Below are 22949 nucleotides of genomic sequence, written 5' to 3'. Positions count from 1 at the left end.
CACCACCACACTGTGCACATGTCATCCTGCTCTGGTTTGTTGCCTACAAATAATTAGGCTCGAGTGGAGATTGAAGGCTCTGCCTAGAACCAATCCCAGAACTTCAAGTTAACTTTTAAAGTGACCTTATATACACAGGCCGTTACGTTACCAATTTCACTGTGCGTTATATAAATGTTATGTTAAAATTTATGGTTACTTCTTTCCTTAGTGGTTAGACAACTGTAAGAGGACATTTGGTGCCAAAGGAGACCTGTATAGGATAAACACGGATGCACAGGTAAGTCTCATCTTCTTAGTTCTGCTCTGTTTCTGTGACAGGTAAAACCATGCATGTGTTCCAGTGCCCCTATTTGATAATCCTAGGAATGAAATTTATAACACTTTTCATTTTTGTTATCAGAACAATCTTCGTCAAAGGTTCAGTGAAATATTGGCTTAGTAATGAAAAATTCACTTTAATAAAAATGAACGACCAGCTTGTGACTGAAGCTTAATAACATTCAGGAGATAAGCTTGATGGCTATCTGGACAGGCCAAGTTAGACTTTACTTGCATCTGCCTCTTCAAAAAATTAGACTGGTCGGGAAAGCAAACTTCACAGTAATGTCATATCCATTCATGGTAGCCTTTCTAAAGGCGAAATGCTGATTGGATAAACTAACTTTTTTATAGTATAAAAAGTCAATGAAAATAAGGGCAATGTTTTCTTAGGGAAAAGTACATGTGTATAAGACACTATATGAGGGTAAATCAAGCCCTACAAATTATTCTAATAGGAATACAGCTTCATATGCAGAAGACGCAGTCATCAATTAACTTCTGCATTGACATCAGAATTCCAACCTTTTCCAACATTGGTTGCACTGTTCTGGATTTCTAGTCACTGTAAAAGTTATAGCATGATAATAAAAATGTGAAGTTTTTTAAACCGAAATGTTGAGAAAATAATAGTATGCATTTCACATTCCTTATCTCTGTCCTTACAGCTGTGTCTAATAGATGCTTAGTATCCCCATTTTGCAGATGAGGAAGCTGAGGCTCAGAGAAGCCAATGTATCTAAAACCAGTAAGAAAAGAGAATTAAGATTCAAACCAGGCAGGCTGACTCCAAATCCTCCACTGTGTAACAAGGAAATGGTCAAATCACCTGTGTAAAGAAAGAAACAAGGGAAAATAAGGAATAAGAATCGGAGCCTGTGGGTTTTATCTTTGCCACCATTTAACTGCATGGCTTGAGTATATAATATAAACTCCCTTTTTTCTTACATAAATTAGGTGATTAGACTAAGTGATTTCTTATAGCCCTCTGCCTTGAAGAAGATGAGTTCCATCTCCAAGAGTCTAGGTCAGTTAATACAGCTCAACACTTTCTCCTAAGTGAAAACTGAAAACGGTACATTTAAGAATTTCATTTATATCTTCTCTCTCCTTTTATATTCAGCTCCTTGAGATCGGGGACACTGGTTACACAACCTTACTAGTTCTGTCCCTGTGTACCAGAATTCTTTTGCATAATTATTTTTAAATAAGTGAAAAAATATATATACCTGCTAATTTCAATATACTTAAAAATCAAGAATTTTAAGCCTGCAAAGTTGGCACATATTCCTGGTAATTTAGAGCTACACAATTACTTACCTCCTATAATTGTGATCATAAACTTTAAAAAAGGATCCCTGGGTGGCGCAGCGGTTTGGCGCCTGCCTTTGGCCCAGGGCGCGATCCTGGAGACCCAGGATCGAATCCCAGTGCATGGAGCCTGCTTCTCCCTCTGCCTATGTCTCCGCCTCTCTCTCTCTCTCTCTCTCTGTGAGTATCATAAATAAATAAATAAATAAATAAATAAATAAATAAATAAATAAATAAATAAACAAACCTTAAAAAATAGTATGATAAAGATTTATTTATTTGAGGGAGAGAGAGAGAGAGCAAGGGAGGGGCAGAGGGAGGAGGAGACTCTTAAGCAGAGTCCCCACAGAGCTTGGAGCCTAACGCCAGGCTTGATCTCACAACCCTGAGATTATGACCTGAGCCAAAATCAGGAGTCAGTCACCCGCCTAAGCCACCCAGATGCCCCTATCATGATTTCTTTTCCATTACATCCCAAAGTAGAAGCTGTAAGTGTATGCATATAGAGCCAGTTCCATTATTCATGCTAATAGAAGTAAGAAAATGTATTTGAAACTCAAATGGTTGTTCATTTCCATATAAAACTGAAGTAGAACCTCAAATGTAGATATGCTAATATGTTTAACATTGGATTATGCTCAACTGATATTCACTGAATGACTATCCATGTAATTTATGGGAAGCGGTATGGAGCTAAAGTTCACCTTTGCTTAGCAAATCCCTTCTAAATTGATAGGAATAAATGTTATATAAACAGTCCTTCAGAGGACACTATTTAGAGAAGCAGACTTCAGAGGGACTTTTAGAAGCAATATTTACATTACAGCGATTGCTATTCTAATTAGAAATTATTCTTTCTCTAGAATGGACTAGAGACTAGGGCCAAGTTGCTATAAATATTTTAATGTAACAATTTTTAAATAGCAAAACATTTAGTTTATGGACTATGTATTTTACATACACACATCATCTCATTTGACTCAAACCTAGCTGGGTAACTTCTGAAGTTCACTAGTTGCATTTTGGAATGCATTTTAAAACCCACATCTGCTTTTGATAGCTTATGTTCTGACACTGCACCAATTATGGCAACATAGGACCTAATTAGTAAGGGTGGGAAGCCTAGACCACACCAAATATAATCCTCTGTTAAGTATAAGATTATAAGCCAATTCTTTTCTAAAAACAGTAATTTATTTTTTATTTCTAATCAGAAATTTTCCACTTGTGGAAATTTTATGACATTTGCTTTAGTTTTGTCCTGTGTAGCTTTCGCACAAAAAATAAATTACAGCCTAAATGTAATTTAGTTATTTGGCAAAGAGTTAAAAACACCCCGGAGTGTTACTCTCAATGTATAAAAAGTTTTATTCTAGAAATATTAGATTTTTTAGATGCAATTAAGTGTTCTTCAGTTTGCCTGGGACATCTGTGACCCTAGTTAAAATGATTTCTTACACTAATTCTTGGTCTTTTTCTTCCTTTGTATTTTTTTGTGACCCGATCACCTTCTTGCTTAGCAAATGGAAATTCTAGCAGTAAGTGACCTGTCTTAATTTATAGACTTATCCATGTCAGACAAACTGATTTTCATTTGCCATTTGTGAGCTAGCAGTGTTTTGTCATGGACTATTGTAAAAGTGTGCTTCAGTTTTGCATAAGCCCTAATCCGTGAAATGTTGGTCCTCTAAAGAGGAGATTTTATGATATGTACGACTAGCAGTCACCTTTTTTATACATCTATAAACTAACCTCTTTTAAACTTAATTTTAAAAATCAAAGTGCATATGTTAATTTCATTGTTAATTTCAATGAGATTACAAGGTTTTGTTTTTTTGTTTTTTTTAGAAAAATGAATTCATTTTTAGGTTGTAAGAGGTAATCCAGTTTGACTGCTTTATCAAACATTTGTTGATAAATGCAGTGAGATATACATCTCAATGGGGTGAAAGTATATGCATTTGTACATTTTTTTCATATGAATTTTGAGTTCAAGTGAATCCTTTTTAAAGCATTCTATATATTGCCTGCCGAAAAATTCTAATGTGAAAATGTGCTTCTCACTAAATGAATTATGTAACCAACAGTCTTTAAATTTGTATTTTAATCCCAGTCTTCAAAAGCATCTTTCATCAGCTTCACACTATATTAACTTGCTTACTGGCGGAGAAATAAATGCCAAGACAATTTTAACATAATTACTTATAAATTTGTATTGGAAATGTACTGTCTAATCAAACACCATGGACAGTGGCACCTGAATGTAATGCAGTGTTTACTTACTTCTAGGAACTGGAGCTCTGCCGAAGGTTATACAAACTGCATTTTCAGTTGCTGCTTCTCTTCCAAGCTTACTGCAAACTGATCAGCCAAGTAAATACAATAAAAAATGAAGCAGAGGTAAATACTCGGTTCTAATAGGAATCTGATTCTAGAATACTAAAATATCATAAATGTGTTCTTGTAGGAGAGCTGATGTCAAAAGTCACTTAATAGGGAATCTTGTTGTTCAGGATTGTCTTTTTAGAAACACTGCGCTATTTCAAGACCTGTCAGTAAATAAAACAGCACATAGCCAGCGGTCTTGACAGGCTCAAGACCTTACAGGTCACAGCAGCAACAACAGACCATCTGTAACCGGAAGTCAAGGAAAGCACATCAGCTGAATAAAGACACAGTTAAATTATGAAACTCCCCCCGAACATCTCGTCCATATATTTTTGTAGTTCTACTGATGTACATAAGAATCAACAGGTCAAAAACTCTTTGAATGTTGGAAATCATGTAATGAATAGGTTCAAAGGCAGGGACTTTAGTCTTTTATCCCTCCCCTTGTCAGAGCTGGTCCTGAAACGGGAAATGCTTACACTTTTGTTAAATGGTTAAATCAATTTTAAAAATACATACTGGTTTATATAAAATACGTTGGATAAGTAATCTTTTAAAATGTACTTTTCCTTTGATGTTAAAAATTCACAACCTCCCCCCCCATAACAGTAAATGATTTTTACTATCCAAGGTGCAACTGGATCACGCTAAAACCAGTATAAACATTGGTTATGACCAGTTTTATTACATCTATCATAACATTTCCCAACATGGGACTCAAACTCACGACTCCAAGATGGAGAGTCACATGCTCCACCAACTGAGCCAGCCAGGCGCTCCTATATCCTTTTACTTTATCAAGAGTATTTGAAGACTACTCTTTGGTAGCCTACCTAATCAAGAACTTGAAATATTAACTGCCTTTAAACCACTAAGTTTAACATTTGCAAATCTTTAAGAGAAACGATGCCTAGGGATGCCTGGGTGGCTTAGCGGTTAAACACCTGCCTTCAGCTCAGGGCATGATCCTGGAGTCCTGGGATCGAGTCCCACGTCGGGCTCCCTGCATGAAGCCTGCCTATGTCTCTGCCTCTCTCTGTGTCTCTCATGAATAAATAAATAAATAATAAAATCTTAAAAAAAAAAAAAAACGATGCCTATCATCAGATATATCTTTACTGCCAATTAAATGCCCTTTTTGTTACTCGATATACAAATAGATCCTCCTTTCAAGGTATACTGATTTGTTTTAGGTCATCAACATGTCCGAGGAACTTGCCCAACTGGAAAATATCCTCAAAGAAGCAGAGTCGGCTTCAGAAAATGAAGAAATTGACATCTCCAAAGCCGCACAAACTACTATAGAAACTGCCATTCATTCTTTAATTGAAACCTTGAAAAATAAGGAATTTATATCTGCTGTAGCACAAGTAAAAGCTTTCAGGTAAAATGTGAAGGGATTTCCTATCTCTAAACCTAGATTGGGATTTTACAATGACTGGGTTTGGGCTTTAATGTTTCAGTATGTCTTTATGAAAGTATGACTTTGATATTTTCTACAGTTATCACTGAAATGACACCAATTTTAGGTGTCAGGCTTCGTTAATCTGAGTAATACATTTGCTCAAATATCAAAACAGATCTTCAATGATTCACAAGGAAATTTTGCTATAGATATTAATTTAAAATGTACTTACTTTTAATAATTGTTTGAGTCTCAGGACTTAAAAATATTGTGTATTTCAGGTCTCTCTGGCCCAATGATATCTTTGGCAGTTGTGAAGATGACCCCGTGCAGACGCTGTTACACATATATTTCCATCATCAGACACTGGGCCAGACGGGAAGCTTTGCAGTGATAGGCTCTGACCTGGACATGTCAGAAGCCAACTACAAACTGATGGAACTTAATCTAGAAATAAGAGAGTCTCTACGCATAGTGCAATCATACCAGCTTTTAGCACGGGCCAAACCAATTGGAAATTTGGTGAGCACTGGATTCTGAGAAACTTCAGGCATTTAGGGAAGATGACGAAGAACATTAATGGGCACCTTTTATAAACCCTTGCAGTTCACTGATAACTTTTCCTGGCAGCATCCAGAACCAGAGTGTAACTAATGCCAAGCTTTTATCAAGATAAAGAACGGCAAAACCCAAGATCTGAAGAAAAGAAATCTAACAGCTGCCAATACCTCCCACAATTAACTGTATGAAGAAGGAATTTTTTAATTACTTAACCCATGTGAAAAAGAAAAGGGCTAAAAGTGATGCATACAAATACATTACTTTCTGGAGAAAGAAGAGAATTCCAAGACTGTTTGCAATAATGGCCTCTAATACTGAGACGTTGGAAAGCAGGTGACATGAGGCTAAAATCCAGGCTCGTTCATTTTAGCTGAAGACCTGCCAAGCTGCCTAGATTTCCAGCAGCCAGAAGCATACTCTACAGCTGACGCTTAATCATCTACATGAAGAACCTTCAGTCGGATAGATATACACAGACTTATTTGCAAAAAAGAAAAAAAAAAAAAAACATTGGATTTTTTTTTTTCCCCAACACGTGGGATAAGGGCGTGGGTGTTTCTGTTTTTTAGTCTGTATAAGGGATTATGTGTGTGTGAGCGGGGATGTGTGAGTATGTGATAGTCCTATTTTCAAGGTATGGATGTTTGGTGATAACATGTCAGAGCATGCCTAAAAGAGCACTGCAAGATTATTTTTGAAGAAATTTTATTTTATTAGATCTAACTCTTCATAGTGTGTAAATGTTAGAACACTTTAATAATATTTTAAAGCTGGGCTTTCCCGGTATTTTGAAAAGAAATAATATATCTGTTAATGTTATTGGAATGCTGCTCAGTTCTCTGATCAGTGCTTACGTTACGATTGTTGATAACTAACCAAAGTAGATGCCTGCAGAGACTTTAAAATGTAAAATAAAGATGTATGCTGCCCGTCAGCTATTCTCATTAGAAAAGTTAACTTATTTTACTCCATAATTATTACAGAAACTGTATAGATGAAAACCAGTATTGTACATTCGTGCAATGCACTGTTCTACAAGAATAGGTATACAAAGCTAAAGAAAAGATCGTGGTCACTGATGGTAGGATGATGACTTGCGGGCTCCGAAGTCCACAGAATTCAAGAAGAGAGATGCAAACACATTTTTATATGTTTCATTCAGGACTCACGTGTTTCACCCAAAAGGAACCTGGGGCTATGGGGGAAAATGAAAGGAAGCCTGAAGACCGACTACCAAAACACGCAATATACTCACTCCTGTCTCAGCCTGTAGCATAACAATGAACTGGATTCTCTGTCCTTTTTTAAATAGCATTTTGTAAAAGAAATGAATGTAGTCCCACAATTCCTCTGATTTGAAAGGAACACCTTGTATTTTTTATAGGCATCTCTTATCCACTGTGACTTTCTTTTAAACTGGGCTCTGTGATTCCAGAGTTTAGAATGTAGAAATGAAATGCTTAGCTTTGCCTTTTCTTGGGGGTGTGGACCCTGCCAGAAATGTAATTATGCTCAAGTGCATTAATTGAAGGCACTGTGCACGCCGTTGGACTGCTGACTATAGTTATGTTACCTGTAAAATTCCATAACTGGTCACAGCACATTCATAATCACTGTATTTTTTGACCCTGATAAAAAAAAAAAAAAAAAACAATTATTTTGATGGTGTTCTGGTACTGTAAATGGTGTCCTTTAAATTATTTAATAACTTTTGGGTGTGGGGCAGGAAGAGCGGGATGGTGTCCAGAGACACCCCACACTTTACATCCTACCTTACCATCCCCCTATTTTCTCACCCTCCTTATATCCTTTTTGTTAAAATAAAGAAGCATTGTAGCTGTTGATTTGTGTTGTATTTTAAGGATGAATGATTATAGTGTGCATCATGTAGTGACTTTTCAAATATTGCCCTCATTCTTAAACATAACTCTCCCCAAAAGAACAAAGTTGAGAACAAATTAGGTTGACTAATTACCCAAACCATACCTTTGAACAGTTGAAATTTCCTTTTCTTGTTTATGTAGCTAAGTTGATTAACAAGATGAATGCACCTACAGAAAGCAAAATGCAAATATAAAGGCATTAGGGTTGTCCTTTTGCAATTGAGTTTTCCTAAAACCTATACTAGTTCGCTCCTCTGAATCCAACGTTTGCATTTAACAAAGTATATCAAATGCTTAGTTTATTAAATACCCTACGTAGTTCCACACAGAGCCGTTTGTGCTCACATAGGCCTCTTTCTTTTGCCCATGAGGTTGATCATTTTTTAAATAGTAAGCTTGTGAGACACCCAGTGGCTCAGTGGTTGGCTCAGGGTGTGACCCCGGGGTCCGGGGATCTAGTCAGGCATCGGGCTCCCCGCAGGGAGCCTGCTTCTCCCTCTGCCTGGGTCTCTGCCTCTCTGTGTCTCTCAAGAGTAAGTAAATTAAAATCTTAAGTAAATAAATAGTAAGCTTGTAAAATAACACCCAGAGAAGAGACCTGGCTTTTTCTTTTACACAATTTAGAAAATATTTCCTTTCAGTGATATAGAGGGCGTGGTACAACCTACCATAAGTTTAAGAAATAAACACTCTCTTGGAACAAACTCACCAAAGCCAGTAAGCTTTCCTCATTTAGGTCGTGGAGAACTGCTCCTACACCATGCCTCATAATCTAAATGAAAAGAAGATACTAGAATCAATGTAATCATAATTGCACTTCATGGCATTTAAAAAAATTTTTCCAAGTAATCCACTGTCACCTTAGCAAATGCAGGATATAAAGAACCCAAGAGGGGCCCCTGGGTGGCTCAGGTCTTGATCCCTGGATCGAGTACCCCACCACCCCCTGCTGGGGGCCTGCTTCTCCCTCTGCCTATGTCCCCGCCTCTGTGGGTCTCTCCTGAACAAATAAAAGAATCACTTGATACCCAGAGGTAACAGTGTTCTGGGGGATTTCGTTCTAGTCAAAGTCTCTCTTGCTAAACATACATATTATGTTATACATGGGGCAGCCCCGGTGGCCCAGTGGTTTAGCGCCGCCTGCAGCCCGGAGCGTGATCCTGGAGACCCGGGATGGAGTCCCACGTTGGGCTCCCTGCATGGAGCCTGTTTCTCCCTCTGCCTGTGTCTCTCATGAATAAATGAATAAAATCTTTAAAAAAAAAATACATGGGAGATATATATAAAGTTTCCTTTGTAGTTTGACAGTGCTAATTGCTAGGATGTTACCACAACTTTTAACATAAGATGTTTTTGTGCCACTTAGTGTGTAATGAACAAAGTAAAACCTGTTTTGATGCTGGCTTTCCTCGGCTGTAAAACCGCTCAGCTACTCTCTTAGCAGTCGTAGTGACAAGCTCTCATGTATAAAGAATGACTGACACCCAATTTCATAGATTCAGGACTCCCTACAGGTGTGTTTCTCTTGTTCCCTCACTCGCTCCACTAGTGTTTAGGGCGTGGGCTCACGTGCCACCTGAGTCGAGTCTCCTTTCCCTGCCCCTACCCTCAACCAAACCAGTAGGAACAGGTGTTAGAACATCACCTTCCCCCACGCCTCGAGTTGTCGTTCATCTCTGGCCCCACCACCATTTGATCTTTGCAAGTCTCCGTACTGGTTTACAGGCGTCCACTGTGATTATTTCCTCTTAAAGGTCAATCTGTTGGCATCCCACTGCAGCTTTAAAACCTTTCAGTGAATTGCGAGGACAAAGACCAGTCCTCCCAGTTTCACTCACCGTCATGCCCACCCCTGTCCCTCGCATTTTCTACTACTGTAGTTTCCTTCCGGTTTGCTCTACCACTGGGCCTTTGCACATGTTACCTTGGTCTGAAAAGTTTCTTCTCCTCCTAATTCAACTTACCCAAACTTCAGGTTAGCCCACGTGTTATTTTTCAGGCAAGCCTTCCCTGACCTCAGGTTTAGACTTGATCCCCTATTACAAGCACCTACATATATGTAGCCTGTATTAATATTACGTGACAAACTCCCAAGTTTTTAAATGCAGAAAATACCAGCCATCTACTCACTACACTGGAAGCTCCATAAGGGTAGAGGCCATGACTGTGTTTTTCCTCGAAGCACGAGGCTGACTCAAGTGATAGCTTCCACACCTCCATCAGCAGCACCCCGGGGTGCTTGTTAAAATGCCTCACTCCCAGATGGTGATTCAGAAGAGCGAGGGGCCCCGGAATCTTTTTACAAGCACCTTCCTTGGTTCATGTGGATGCAGAGAGGATTTCCCCTTGCTCTAAGGGGTCTAGAGACTTCAAAGTCACTTTAGGTTGTTTTATTCCTTACATTTTTTAAAAAATTTTATTTATTTATTCATAGAGACACAGAGAGAGGCAGAGACACAGGCAGAGGGAGAAGCAGGCTCCGTGCAGGGAGCCCGACATGGGACTTGATCCCGGGACCCCAGGATCACTCCCCTGGCTAAAGGCAGCGCTAAACCGCTGGGCCACCGGGGCTGCCCCCTTACATTTCCTACACCCATGCATCCAAGAGGTTACCGGACAGCTCCGTATGCTACCCTCCAAGGTCGTAAGGGTTAACCTTAAGGGGCAGATTAGACAAGGAGCCGTACTGAACACCTGGCTTGTTACTTAGTTTCTGTAACCTTTAAGCCAATAACCCTCAACCATCATTAAAAGCTTGAGGCTCTAGACAAAATGCCATCCCCAAGCAGGGGGGCTCATGGGTGCAGGGCCTTAGGATTCTCTCGAGAATCGAGGAAGCTAGCAGGCACAGCTAGGAGAATTCCCAGGTTAGTTCACAGCTGCAGAACTGCACAAAAACCCAGCCTAAGCAGGTTAACTAACTTGAGAGCTTTACGTTTAGGAGACCGATTTTGAGGGATTTGAGGTACCACCTGAAGGGCAGGTGATTCAGTTAGCAGCTCAGAGAAGGTGCCCTAAGCCAGTCCCCACCTCGACCCTCTGTGATTGTGATCAACCAGGCCGTGCGGTTCACAGCCTCCAGCCCCAGGTGCCAGCCACTTGCGGCAACCGGACCCCAAAGCCCAAGCTCACACACCCTGCTCTGCTCACACACCAAGGCCGGCTCTGCCTCCACTACCCACCCCCAAGAGTGCTTGCTACTTAATGGTCACGTGGCTTCTCATTCACTCACTATCTGGCTCGTAGGCTTCAGCCCTACAGCCCCACGTGAGCAGAAAACCTCACACGTGGGAGGCCCGTTCAGTGACAGACCCAGGCTGTTAGTGTAAGAGCAGCTCTCCTGAACCTAAAGAAAGGTCATGCAATTTGTCCATTGTTCTTGCAGTACTTTTATTTGAAGGCTTTGTCAAAACTACAGCCTTTCACGAAGTATTCTGAGAAGGGAGAGGCAGAAAGGAGGAGCATGGGAGAAAGCTAACGTGTCTGCTCTACTAGCTCACGTTCGGGGTTTTTTTTTTTAACATTCATTTAAATGATATATTTGAAGCTGAAAGTGCTGTCACAGGATAGGCGTTTGCCTTTGCATCTCCCACACAAATCTTGACGATGGGGCCTTTTGGGGTCAACGTGGCGGAGTTTTACTGTGCAGGAGCATCTAGTCTGTTTACAGCTCTGCAAAACCAAAGTGAGAAGCACATAAACCAGTGGGGACGTCCTCAAAGTTCTAGTCCAGATACTTACTGAATGATGCATGCTAAGCAAGGCCCTGTGCTACTCAATCCTGTTCCACGTGCACCCCTTCCGGCAAGGATAGGGTAGGAACAGAGGGTGCTTAAAGCCAGGCAGTCGTGCTCCCATGTGGCACGGGATTCAGACTTGTGTTGTGAAACAAACTTCACAAGGATCTAAAAGGAAAGCGCTTTCTGTACTTGAAGGGTGGAGAAGAAACAAGCAGGGGAGAGGAGTGGGACCAGGAGAGAGCTGCGGATCCAGCCTAGCCTCGGTGGCTGACCTTGTCCCCCAGCCCCCCACACCTGCTGCAAGTGACCTTAAACACGGAAAGCAAAGCAGCAACCACTGAGCCAAGAGCAGAAGGGTTAAGGCATCCCACTTTCGAACCTGACCCCACTCTGCCCTCAGTAAGGAACTCCACCGGTTTCCCCTCCTTGGGCCCTCTCCCCTGACCCTGGGCGGCAAGGCTTCCAGCGTCACCTTGAGGGAGGTGCATGGCTGTGCGCCCACAGGCTAGTGGCCTCTGTCCCTAGGTCATCAAAACCCCTCAAGCACCTAGCGGGGCTTTGTTGGTAGTTAGCCAGCAGGCTTTGCTCGTTAGCCCCGTAAAGCCGGCCAGCTTAAATTCACCTTAAAGCCAACCTTCCACCCTTTGCGAGCACCCTTGGGAGACCAACTGTCACACCCCGGGCTCATACTAAGCATTTGGGCCAAACAGGCAACCTCATGCCCCGAGAGAAGTATCCCGGGTTTGACTTGCTTTCTCCCATTAGACGGAGGACCAGCTAAGGCAAACTCCTTCCACATCGCAGGGAGAGGCAGCGGGGTCTCAGGAGGTTAACAGGACCAAGATGTGCAAGGATAGGAGGAGACAAGACCCCAAGGCCCGGCTTCCCCACAGCAAAGCAAAGGCTGTGTCACGGGGAACCCCACCTCCCCGAGGATGCATTCAACAAATGCCACCCAAACCCTCTCCCAACTACCCCCCTTCAAACACAACACGAGTGTATGTGACTTACTTGGCAGGTGATATCCTCCACCCGGTAAGGGTTATAAGACTTCTGGCAAGTTCTGCAGAACTGCTTGAAATACACCTGTGGGAAGAGAGGGAAACCGTTAGAGCATGGGACGCCTGGGTGGCTGCCTTGGCCAGGATGGGATCCCGCAGTCTTGGGATCGAGTCCCGCATCGGGCTCCCTGCATGGAGCCTGCTTCTCCCTCGGCCCCTCTGTGTGGGTCTCATGGATAAACAGAGGTCTTTAAAAGGCCAAAAAAAAAAAAAAAAAAGAAAAGAAAAAAGAAAGAAAAGGTAAAGCAAAACCCCTCCGGACACTTAGGTCGGGAAGGTGCCAATTCCACGGGGTCTCTTACCTTGTTGGTGCCCTGCACGCACCACACGTAGGCACTTTCCCATCGGATGTTGCAGTCCTTGCAGTGGTAATAGCCGTACTTCTGCTCTAAGAACTGGACAAAACCAGACGAGTCACCAGGGTTTAGCTCCTGGGACCCCCGAGTCCCCTTCATCTCACAGGCTGGGAGGGGTCCATCTGCTACTTCAATTGGCCGCTTCGTTCCAGCTCCTGGAGAAAAGCGGGCTCGAGGCCCAGCTCGCCCCTACGGGCCGGTCACTGGGGGACCAGGTGGCTCAGCCGAGCGAGCGCAGAGGCCAAGAGGAGCCTGAAGCGTGGAGGTTCGGATTCGCTCGCTTCTCGCGCCGCTGGGTCGGTTTCCAACCAGTGCGAGGAGCCCGGGAGGCCCATGAACCAGAATCCACGTTTCACGCGGGCGGGCGGGCGGGCGGGCGGGCGGACAGACGGACCGACACGCCGGCTTCTGGCGGCCCCGACCCCCTCCTCCGTCGTTCCCTCCCCCCGCGGCCCCCCTCAGGGCAGACCCCGCAGGGCAGACCCCGCAGGAGGCCGTCGGCGCCAGCAGGTGACCGGCGTGACCCGGGCCTCGGCACCTGCCGCGAGCAGCCGCCCCCCACCCCCTCCCCGTACGGGGCTCCCCGGGGGCGGGGCCGGCGGAGGCCCTGCAGGGGCTGCCAGGAGCGGCGTCGCGGGTCCGGGCGAGGGTCAGCACCCCGGGAGCCGTCCCGCCACCGGGTCCCCGCAGGTGGGGCCGCCGGACGCCCGCCCCCGCCCCCGCCTGTGTGGCCGCCGCAGCGTTCACCCGGCAGCGTGCGGGGCCGGGACCCAGGCGGGCGGCGCAGGGCTGCGGAAGGAAGGCCGCGGTCGGGGAGCGGGAGGGGAGGGGAGGGGAGGGGAGGGGGACCCCTGGAGCGCAGCCCCCGCGGGGAGGGGGGAGGGGGAGGGGGCCTCCCCCCCAGTAGGGCAGCAGGCGGAGAGGGGAGGGGGAGGGGGACCCCCTAGAGCACAGCCCCCGCGGGGAGGGAGGGGAGGGGGCGGGGCCCCGGAGCAGGGCCGCCGGCGGGGAGGGGAGGGGGAGGGGGAAGGGAGGGGGAAGGGAGGGGGAGGGGAGGGGGAAGGGAGGGGGAGGGGAGGGGGAAGGGAGGGGGAGGGGAGGGGAAAGGGAGGGGGAGGGGAGGGGAAAGGGAGGGGGAAGGGAGGGGCGGGGTCCCCCCGGAGCAGAGCCCCCCGCGCCGGTTCCCGCGCCGCCGGGCCTCACCTGGAAGCGCGGCCGCTCGGTGGCGGGCTCGGGGCTCCGCGGCGACGACCTCGGGCCCTCGGCGTCCGGGGCCGCCTGGCCTCCCCCGGCCTCCTCTCCGGGCCGCGGGGGCGCCTTCCTCGCCGAGCCCCCCTCCTCCTCCTCCTCCTCGTCCTCGTCCTCCTGGTCCTCCGCGCCGTCGGGCGGGTGCGGGCAGGTGGGCAGGGGCCGGGAGGCCACGGACGAGTACACGGCGGCGGTGCGCGGGGGCCGCGGGGGCCGCGGGGGGCGCGGGGGGCGGCCCTGCTCCGGCTGCGGGGACGACGAGGCGCCCCCCGCGCCCCCCAGGCCGGGCCCGGCCGGGACACCGGGGTCGCGGGCCCCGCGCGGCAGGCGGCTCCGCCCGAGCGAGCACTGCACCGACGCGTCGCGGCGCGGGTTCACCTGCACGGCCGCGTCCCTGCTGCCGGCGCCGCGCGGCCGCGGGCTCACCTGCGACAGGAGGGCCACGAGCTGCGCCCGCTGGTAGCCGTCGAGGCCCGCGGCGGCCGGGAGCTGCCCGCAGCCGGGGAAGGACGGCGACGGGGACGGGGACGCGCGGGGGGCGCACGCCGGGTACCCGCAGCCCGCCATCCGCCACGCTTCCCGGGCCGAGGCCGCCCCCGAGGCCGCCCCAAATACCCCAGGGCCCCGGGCGGGAGCCGATTGGCCGGGACGCTCGCCCGCCCGCCCGCCGCGGGGGCCTCCAGCCCCGGGCAATCTCCGCGATTGGCCCGCCAGGTGCAACCCAGGTGCAACCCAGGTGCCCCCCAGGTGCTCCGCAGACGCGGGGCACGCGGGGGGAGGGGGCGGCGCCGCCGGGAAGCCCGCCGCGGGCAGCGAGGGGCTGCGGGGGCCCGCGGAGCCGCTTCGGGGCTGGTGCCCGCGAGCTCGGACTCTAGTTCACGGACCCCGGAGCCGCCCCGGAAGGCGACCCTCGGCGCCCGGCGGAACCCGGGACAGCCCTCGGCTAAAGGTTTTCTCCCCGGGAGCGCGGCCTCGCCTCCCCACTCCCTTCCCCACTCCCACCCCTCCCCCACTCCCTCCCCACCCCCTCCCCTACCCTCTCCTCCTCCCCCTCCTCCATTCCCTCCCCCACCCTCTCCCTTACCCGCTCCTCCTCCCCACCCCTTCCCCCACTCCCACCCCCACCCCCAGTGAATAGCAGGAGCTAATGATGTCTATTGTTCTCCTCGGAGGTGGAGAGCACTACAAATTTTCCTAACCAAATTATCCCTCCAAAAGATCATTGATTTGCAGTGTGTCTACCTAAATCCAGAAACCAAGTCAGCCCCCAGCTGAGAAGAAAATGCCTCCTTCCCCAGAAAAATGTTAGCGGTCCATTACTAATAGATACCAAATATACATTAAGGTTGGTGTTTTTTTGTTTTTTTGTTTTTTCTGATTGGATACAGGATTGACAATAAAATACTGTATTTCATTGGTTAACTGTGTTGGGAGTTTTTGAATACAGATCAGAATTCAATACTGTCAGGTATCCATAAATTGAGCAAGCACTTTTTTTACGACAATTACATTAAACTTAATTTTGCTTTACAAAAAAAAAAAAAAAAAAGCTTGTTTTTACTCGTATGAGCTAGTGCACCAAAATTCTACATTTCCGAGACCCTGTTTTCTAAGAGTTCACAGATCTGAAGCAGTCATAGAAATCGGTGATGGTAAAAACCAAAGAGCACATTTAACATGTTCAGGCTCCACGATGAACAATCCCAGGTGCAAGTTATATAATGAGATTGATCTGTAATTTGTGAAAACGCTTGGTTGATACACCAATGCACCCTTACACTGGGAAGATCACAATTGTGACACGTAGGATAATGTGAACCATTTGTCATCCTTTACGTAAACCAGATTCACTACCACAGACCATAAATACGTAGCAATATGTCAGCAAGACAGAAGCTCCTCCGTAACTCCGCGTTCAGAGGGAAGTCTGAGTGGTTTCCATCATGATGAAATTATCGGCTTTCACCGTGCCGTAGGAAGTATCTGCCATTTCCTCTTCTTTTAGTTTCTTATAAGAAATATCTGTATCTTCGTCTTCATCTAGAGGATCTCGCTTGTGCAATATTTCACTACCGTACACTTTATATATTAAAACCAAAATCCCTGCTTCTGCAGACTGGAAGAGGGCATAAAGCAAGGGAAACATGTACATACTCCCTATTAGTCTCGGTGGAAAGGCCAGCTTCAGAATGGCAGTGCAGAGCTGCACATTCTGACTCCCCGTTTCCAGGCAGACAGTCCTCTTGCAGTTGGGTGGGAGACGGAAGAGAGTAGCCAAGCCGTAGCCGGAGGCGTAGCCTGCCAAAGGCATAAAAATTGCTATCACGTAAACACTTGCAGGAATACTGGCCAGCAGTTCAGGTCCTAACATAGTGCCAGTCATTATGAAAAGGACCACCAGCGTCACTAGCAGAGACCACAGGGAAACCTGGTAATAGAAAATGGACAGACCGTCAGAAGTAGGAGAGCTGAAAGGGAATTGAGGCCAGTGAATCCTGGGCTCTCGGAAGAAGACACCCATCTGGTCTCCCCTCCCACACGATGAAGAAGATCCTTGCCATAAGCAGTCTTTGACAGAGAACTTCTGCGGATGGGATGGGTACGTCACCTCTTCCGGAGTCCAGGCCCGGGCTGGACAGTTCTAATTGTTTGGAGGCCTGTCCTTACGTCTAGTGACAGTCTGCCTTCCCTAACAACTAGCCATTATCTTGGATAGACCCCCAGAAGCAGCACAGGCCAGACTCCTGTTTAAAAAACAGAAAGGAGGGATCCCTGGGTGGCGCAGCGGTTTGGCGCCTGCCTTTGGCCCAGGGCGCGATCCTGGAGACCCAGGATCGAATCCCACATCGGGCTCCCGGTGCATGGAGCCTGCTTCTCCCTCTGCCTGTGTCTCTGCCTCTCTCTCTCTCTCTCTCTGTGATGATCATAAATAAATAAAAAATAAATAAAAAAATAAAAATAAAAAACAGAAAGGAAGGGGCAGCTCCCTGCATTGGGCCTGTTTCTCCCTCTGCCTGTCCCCCACCCCCTCTCTCTCTGTGTGTGTGTGTGTCTCTATGAATAAATAAAATCTTAAAAAAAAAAAAAAAGAAAGGAAGGGGCACCTGGGTGGCTCAGTCCGTTGAGCATCTGACTCTTGATTGCAGCTCAGGTCATGATCTCAGGGATGGAGGCCTACAGTGGCACCTGCTTGGGCTTCTCCCTCTCCCTCTGCCCCGCCCCCCTTTCTCTCTAAACAAACAAACAACAGGGGGAGAAGGCTACTCTTCCTCAGGCTGAGGGTCTCCAGACTTTCGCAGATCTCTGTGGTGGGAGTCCTGACTGTTGTGAACATGTGTTCAATTTATGAATGTACTTCCTAAAAACAGCAGTTAGAATGGGGCCCAACCCCCAGGTGCGCAAATGAACATTACCTTCCCTGAACAGGACCCCACGTTTTCCATAAGAAATTAGTTCTGGTTTTATGGGTGAGATCAAAAGCTATTAAAAATGTATGAAACTTACTATGTGATATTTTCAGACTTCACAATACTTTGTATCAGAAAGAGCAATATTGAAACAATGACCAACTCTGAGATTATGTGAGTGAAAAGTGTGATCAGAGGATGTGAGGAATTCTTTGCAATTCTGAACACCCTCTTTTTCATCTGTTCATGAGAAACCTACCATTTATAAAATCTCTAATGATGCGTAGGAATTCTGACATTCAATAGATGGATTTTAGATAGAGCACAACTGACTCAAACAAGACATTGCATCATCTTGATGTCTGACAGGTACGTCTCACTCATTCAAGTAAGACAAACTGAAAATGGTAATGTGGAAACCTAAAAATTCCTCTCCTACTTCTCCTTCAGATTAGTAGTTAGTTAGTTTTTTTTCTGTTTTGTCCCGTCTTTTTTTAATGGGAGTGGGGGTGTGGGTGGGGAGGTGTCTGTGAAGGAAGCCAGAGATCCAGAAGAACAATTTAAGTGTTGCTTCTGGTTTGCTGGATATCTAGGGGAAACCCCTTTGGAGTCTGTGGGATTGGCATATACTTTATACTCTTTGAGAAATGACTTAAAAGTTATCTGGGCTGGTCAAAAAGTCTGCTAGAGGGTGCCGAAATTATTACGTAAAGTCCTCATGCTACAAAGGTGCAATGGGCAGAAACCAAACAAACCATTATAAATCAAAACCCTTTTTAGGTTCTCTACACCCAACGAAGGGCTTGAACTCATGACCCGGAAATCAAGAGTTGCATGCTCTACTGACTAAGCCAGCCAGCCCCCACCCCCTGAAGCTTTTCTTATATTAAAATATGTGTCCACATCAAAAGCTTTGACAGGAAATCTGATTCTTTATTGTAAAAATAATGACCCCGAAGTTTCTTTTGAACAATTTTAAATCATTTGGTGATTTGGGGGTGAACATCGACATTGAATAATCATTTTAAAGTGTTTGCAGATGTGTCAGAAAGCATACTTTATGAGTGTCCTGGTTAAGGAGTAGGACTAGATTCACCTTAAATTCAAAGTTAGCCAATCTTACCAGTTATCTATTACTTAAATATACTTAATCTGTTTTTAGCATGGGAATAGCTATTTGATTGATTTTCTCTTAGAATTCCTACGGTCTTATAGTATTAGCTTAATAGTATTAGCTTAATGATTAAGCTTAATAAGTCCTTAATGCATTTCAAGATGATTGGCAGGTATATTATACATATATGTATATTTATATGCACATATACATTTATTACATCCAAAATACATGTTTATTATAGAGTACAGTTTTTTAGTCAAAATTGGATATATGTGTATAAAAGAACTCTTAATTTTTCATATTAATAAAAGTTAGCTCCCCTGAATAATCAGATTTTAGATTTATTATTTATGTAAAATTTATTTAATTAATCTAAGTAAAACACAAAAGATTACGTCTTCTTAAATCTACATAATTGAAACATTGGAGAAATCCATTTCACTTATCTAAATGAATTTGCCTGTGCATTAGCAGTGATTACTTACGTATTTTGTCTGAATAACTTCCTAAAATAAGAGTCCTATTCGTGGTTTACTCTTATTACTGTTTTGGAGTTTTCAAAGACAGCTTAGTTGACAATTATTTAAATATTTTTTTCTCCAGTCAACTATTACAAATTCTCTACTCCTCAACAAGCACCAATATAAAAAAAATAATCATAAAGCAATACTGGAAATAGTGCACAAAATAATAGGAATTCTCAGCCTTTCACTAGCTTTAGAAACCAGATGCAATACTGCAATGGGGAAGGAAAAAGAAACACACCGATTTAGGAATGGTAATACATTCTGCATTATTTATCCAGGGCCCAATCTTATTTTGTGCTTTAAAGCCAATATTTTGTGTATTCTATTGCCTTAATGTGATTTTTCAATTGCTTTTGGTCTGATTAGTGTCCACTTATTTTTAGAAAGTTAATAAAACATTTTAAAGGAAACTTCTACAGAGTTTCTCAAAGTTGGAGTTCCACTTTTTAAAACCATAGTAATGCATTTCTAAAACACAGGACAAATTCAATTCATATAATTTTTTTCACATGCTCTGATTTTTAGTAATGCACAATTTGCTGGTGGAAAATACGTCACCGATTAATAGCACTGTCCTCTCTTTCCCCTGTGATAGGTTTCCTCCCCTGAATACGAATAGTTCTCCTGGGCTATTTTTCATTAAGCCATGTCTTAATCAAAGCTACGAGTTTTTGAAATTCCGAGAGATAAAGGTCATCCTTGCGGCGCAAACTTTTTTTCCAAGTTTACCCACGCAAAGGCGGCCGAGTTTCCTTCCTTATCTCCCTTTCCCACACTTCTTAGCATTTCAGCAAGGGGTCGGAGGCCAAGGGCTCTCTAAAGAGGTTAAAGTCCACAGAAGGAAGAGTGAGCTCACCTTCACGATGTAGTCCGCCACCCGGTGGTACCGGTACCGAATGAAGACGCCCAGGCCGATGGGGATGAGAGTGCTGCAGAGGGTCAGGGTCACGGCCCCGAGCGGGAGTAACTGCACCAGGGGGGTGTCAATCCAAGCCCGGCTGTAGACCCACAGGCACAGGGGCATCAAGACTAGGGCCAGAAGCGTGGAGGAGATGGTCATGATGATGCTGCAGAAAAGGGGACGCACAGAACTCAGAGTGGGCCGCGCGCCCAGGGGCTCCCCGCACGCCGGCTAAGCCGGCTCCCGCACGTCGGGCGGAGGAGAGAGAAAGAGACGGCAAGCCTGCGGCTTGGAGCGTGCGGGGACCCGGCGCATCCGAGGGAGGTGGGTGCCCAGAGAGCTGCACCCGTGCGCCCCACTGGAGCACGAACCCCGGGGGTGCGGCGGGGGGCATCTGAGGGCTGTCGGCCCGCCCGTGTCAGCCTACCGAGCTGGCCGCAGCCCGGATGATGCCCAGGGCGAGGAGCAGCTGGTTTTCGTTTCCAGTCCGCCAAGGCACGCTCCCGGACAGGCCGCCGCGCACCGCTCGCGGACCCAACTCCACCGCATCGTCCCCGGGTGCGGTCACGGTCTCCGCCGCGGCCCGCGGCTCTTGCACCCCCGGCGAGACCTCGGGCTGCGCGGTGGCCTTTGCGCTGCAGGGGGGCGGTCGGGGGCCGCCAGGGCGCTGGGTGCCCCCCTCCCCGCCTTCGCCCCAGCCCGGCGCGCCCGCGGAGCCGTACCTGAGGTTCATGTCGCCGTCCACCAGCAGGGACATGAGGTTGGAGAGGCTGCCGCCGGGGCAGCAGCCGCACAGCAGCAGGGCCACGGCGGCCACCTCGTCGAGCGCGCAGGCCCGCGCCAGCAGGAAGGCCAGCAGCGGCAGGAGGCCGAACTGGCACAGCGCGGCGAGCAGCGCGCCCACGGGCCGGCGGACGTGCTGGGCGAAGCGGCCCGCGTCCACCGTGCAGCCCAGGCCCAGCATGGTGATGCACAGGGCGGCGCCCACGAACACGTTCAGCCCGTGGCTCAGCGGCGTGTCCCAGAACGGGGTCTGCGGGTGCGCCCAGGGCTGCGGGAACGGCGCCGGGCCGAGGGTGGCCGCGCCGCCGGCCGGGGGCGCGGGGCTGGGCGCGGGGGGCGGCGCGCCGGGGCTGGGCGCGGGGCTGGGCGCCCCCGGGGTGGGCGCGGGCGTGGGCGCGCCGGGGCGCAGCGTGGCGTTGGCGGGGCCGTCCATGGCGCCTCTGCGGGTCCGCGCGTCCGTCCGCCCGCCCGTCCGTCCGTCCGTCCCGGCGCGGGCTGCGCGGCGCTGACGTCTGGGCGGCGGGGGGTCCCGGGAGCGCAGCCCCCTCCCCCGCGGGAGCCCCGTGGCCGCGCCCCCCGCGCCCCGCAGGCCCCGCCCCGCCCCGCCGCCCGGGCCCGCCTTTCCAGCCGCAGTAAGTGGTTCTGCGCGAGTGTAGCCGCGGGCGGAACAAAGACCTGACAAAGGACGAGGAGGCGAGCGACGCGGCTGCCTCTTCCCTGGAGACACGCGGGGACCCGGGCGCGGGGGCGCGGGGGCCGCCCCTCCAGGCGCGCACCCACCGCCCGCGCTCCCCGCCCGCCGGACACACTAGCCCGGCTTCAATGTGACACCAGAATTTTGTTTAATGATTTTTTTTTTTTACTTTTAAGTAAAATAAATAACGAGCCACGAGTTTGCAAGTAAGAGGTGCGCGGACTCGGAGAGTCGCGGCCCCGGGGCGTCCGGCGGGTGGATCCCCCCGCGGCGCCGCGCCCCACGCCGCGGAACCCGGTCCTTCCACGCGCGGACCCAGCGGCGGGGCGGCGGCGGCGCAGGTGTGGGCGCGGCGTGCAAGGCTCCGGGGAGACGCGTTCGGGACGTTCCAGCGGCCGTAACCCCGTGAAGTGTTAGGAGCGCAGCCCGGGCATTCGGATTAAAGGACTGAAAAGAAATACAGCCTGGGATCCCCGGCCTCAGACAGGTTCATCCCCAGACGGGTCAAGTGCAGGGCTCCCCGGGGGGGGGGGGGTGCTCAAGGGCTTGGAGGCCGCCCCCTCCCCCCGCAGGCGTCTACGCGGGAAAGGGACCGCTCCGCGTCCCAGGGCGGGGAGCCGCTCGAGCAGGCGTCTGTGGGTCCCGAAGCCCTAGCTGGGGACGTGCCAAGCCCACGGGAGGATTTTCTGGGCCGCAGGCTTAGCTCAGGGCCCGTGTGGGTGGGGCCAGGGCCCGGGAGTGGATCCCTCCTCCTGGGTCTCGTCCTTCCTTCCCCCTCCATCTTCCGACGCTGGAGGAGAAAGTGTATGGTCCCTTGCCCAGTGGCGGCCCCCGCCCCCGCGTTTGTCTCGTCTCTTCCCCACGTCCCGTGAAAATGAGGATATGAAAAATAAGATTACATTCACAGCGTATTGCGTTCTCCGGCACAAATCATTTTTTTTTTCTCCATTCGACCATACATCCCATGGGGGCAGAGCTGCGCACTTAGGATAATTAATGTGCCCTCGTGTGCGTTCCAAAAACAGTCGAGCCGAGAAAAACTATGCGGTGACATCTATTAAGCCTTGAAGGAAATGGGAGGTGATGAAAAAGAATCTAAGTTTTCATTTACATTTGTGTAAGCAAAGCAAGGATGCTCAGATACACAATGAAACATGCAGCCCGAACAGTGTGATTAGATAAGGATATGGGGGGGGGGGGAGAGACCGGCAGAAACAGACAAGATAAGGGAGGGGGGCCCTGCTGA

At 48.2% G+C, this 22949-nt stretch overlaps 3 protein-coding genes across 12 annotated transcripts in view; 1 reads left to right on the top strand and 2 right to left on the bottom strand.

The window, feature by feature from the left end:
• Positions 1–7830, top strand: part of FRYL (FRY like transcription coactivator) — a 191273-nt gene extending 183443 nt beyond the window's left edge. For 8 of the 10 annotated variants that reach the window (XM_077847955.1, XM_077847956.1, XM_077847951.1 and 5 more), the window contains 5 exons: positions 212–280; positions 3153–3170; positions 3922–4032; positions 5214–5404; positions 5707–7830. In XM_077847955.1, coding sequence (XP_077704081.1) covers positions 212–280; positions 3153–3170; positions 3922–4032; positions 5214–5404; positions 5707–5965 — 648 coding nt within the window. In that variant the 3' untranslated portion in view covers positions 5966–7830. The remainder of the gene's footprint in view (positions 1–211; positions 281–3152; positions 3171–3921; positions 4033–5213; positions 5405–5706) is intronic. The other 2 variants (XM_077847954.1, XM_077847950.1) reach the window with 1 other exon arrangement.
• Positions 7831–11323: 3493 nt separating this feature from the next.
• Positions 11324–14841, bottom strand: ZAR1 (zygote arrest 1). Its single transcript, XM_077846660.1, has 4 exons — positions 14230–14841; positions 12973–13215; positions 12621–12695; positions 11324–11541 (listed from the first exon to the last, which is right to left on the bottom strand). Exons 1-4 carry the CDS (start codon positions 14839–14841, stop codon positions 11398–11400), a joined length of 1074 nt encoding a protein of 357 aa, XP_077702786.1. The 3' UTR covers positions 11324–11397.
• Positions 14842–15631: 790 nt separating this feature from the next.
• On the bottom strand, positions 15632–21442 carry SLC10A4 (solute carrier family 10 member 4). Its single transcript, XM_077846659.1, has 3 exons — positions 20949–21442; positions 20182–20392; positions 15632–16702 (listed from the first exon to the last, which is right to left on the bottom strand). Exons 1-3 carry the CDS (start codon positions 21440–21442, stop codon positions 16190–16192), a joined length of 1218 nt encoding a protein of 405 aa, XP_077702785.1. The 3' UTR covers positions 15632–16189.
• Positions 21443–22949: the final 1507 nt, after the last annotated feature.

The sequence above is a fragment of the Canis aureus genome, chromosome 14, assembly GCF_053574225.1.
Source record: "Canis aureus isolate CA01 chromosome 14, VMU_Caureus_v.1.0, whole genome shotgun sequence".
Taxonomy (NCBI): Eukaryota; Metazoa; Chordata; class Mammalia; order Carnivora; family Canidae; genus Canis; species Canis aureus.
The sequence above is the reverse complement of the archived record's forward strand: the minus strand, read 5'-3'. Positions and strand labels throughout refer to the sequence as shown.

Excerpts from the sequence above, each read along its gene's own strand:
- ZAR1 (XM_077846660.1), bottom strand. The coding sequence starts at position 14,841 with ATGGCGGGCTGCGGGTACCCGGCGTGCGCCCCCCGCGCGTCCCCGTCC. Across the intron at positions 12,696-12,972 it reads GCGTGCAGGGCACCAACAAG|GTGTATTTCAAGCAGTTCTG; the intron begins GTAAGAGACCCC and ends CTCTTCCCACAG. Across the intron at positions 11,542-12,620 it reads TGGAGGATATCACCTGCCAA|AGCTGTAAACAGACTAGATG; the intron begins GTAAGTCACATA and ends TTGGTTTTGCAG.
- SLC10A4 (XM_077846659.1), bottom strand. The coding sequence starts at position 21,442 with ATGGACGGCCCCGCCAACGCCACGCTGCGCCCCGGCGCGCCCACGCCC. Across the intron at positions 20,393-20,948 it reads GACGGCGACATGAACCTCAG|CATCATCATGACCATCTCCT; the intron begins GTACGGCTCCGC and ends CCTTTTCTGCAG. Across the intron at positions 16,703-20,181 it reads TGGCGGACTACATCGTGAAG|GTTTCCCTGTGGTCTCTGCT; the intron begins GTGAGCTCACTC and ends TTCTATTACCAG.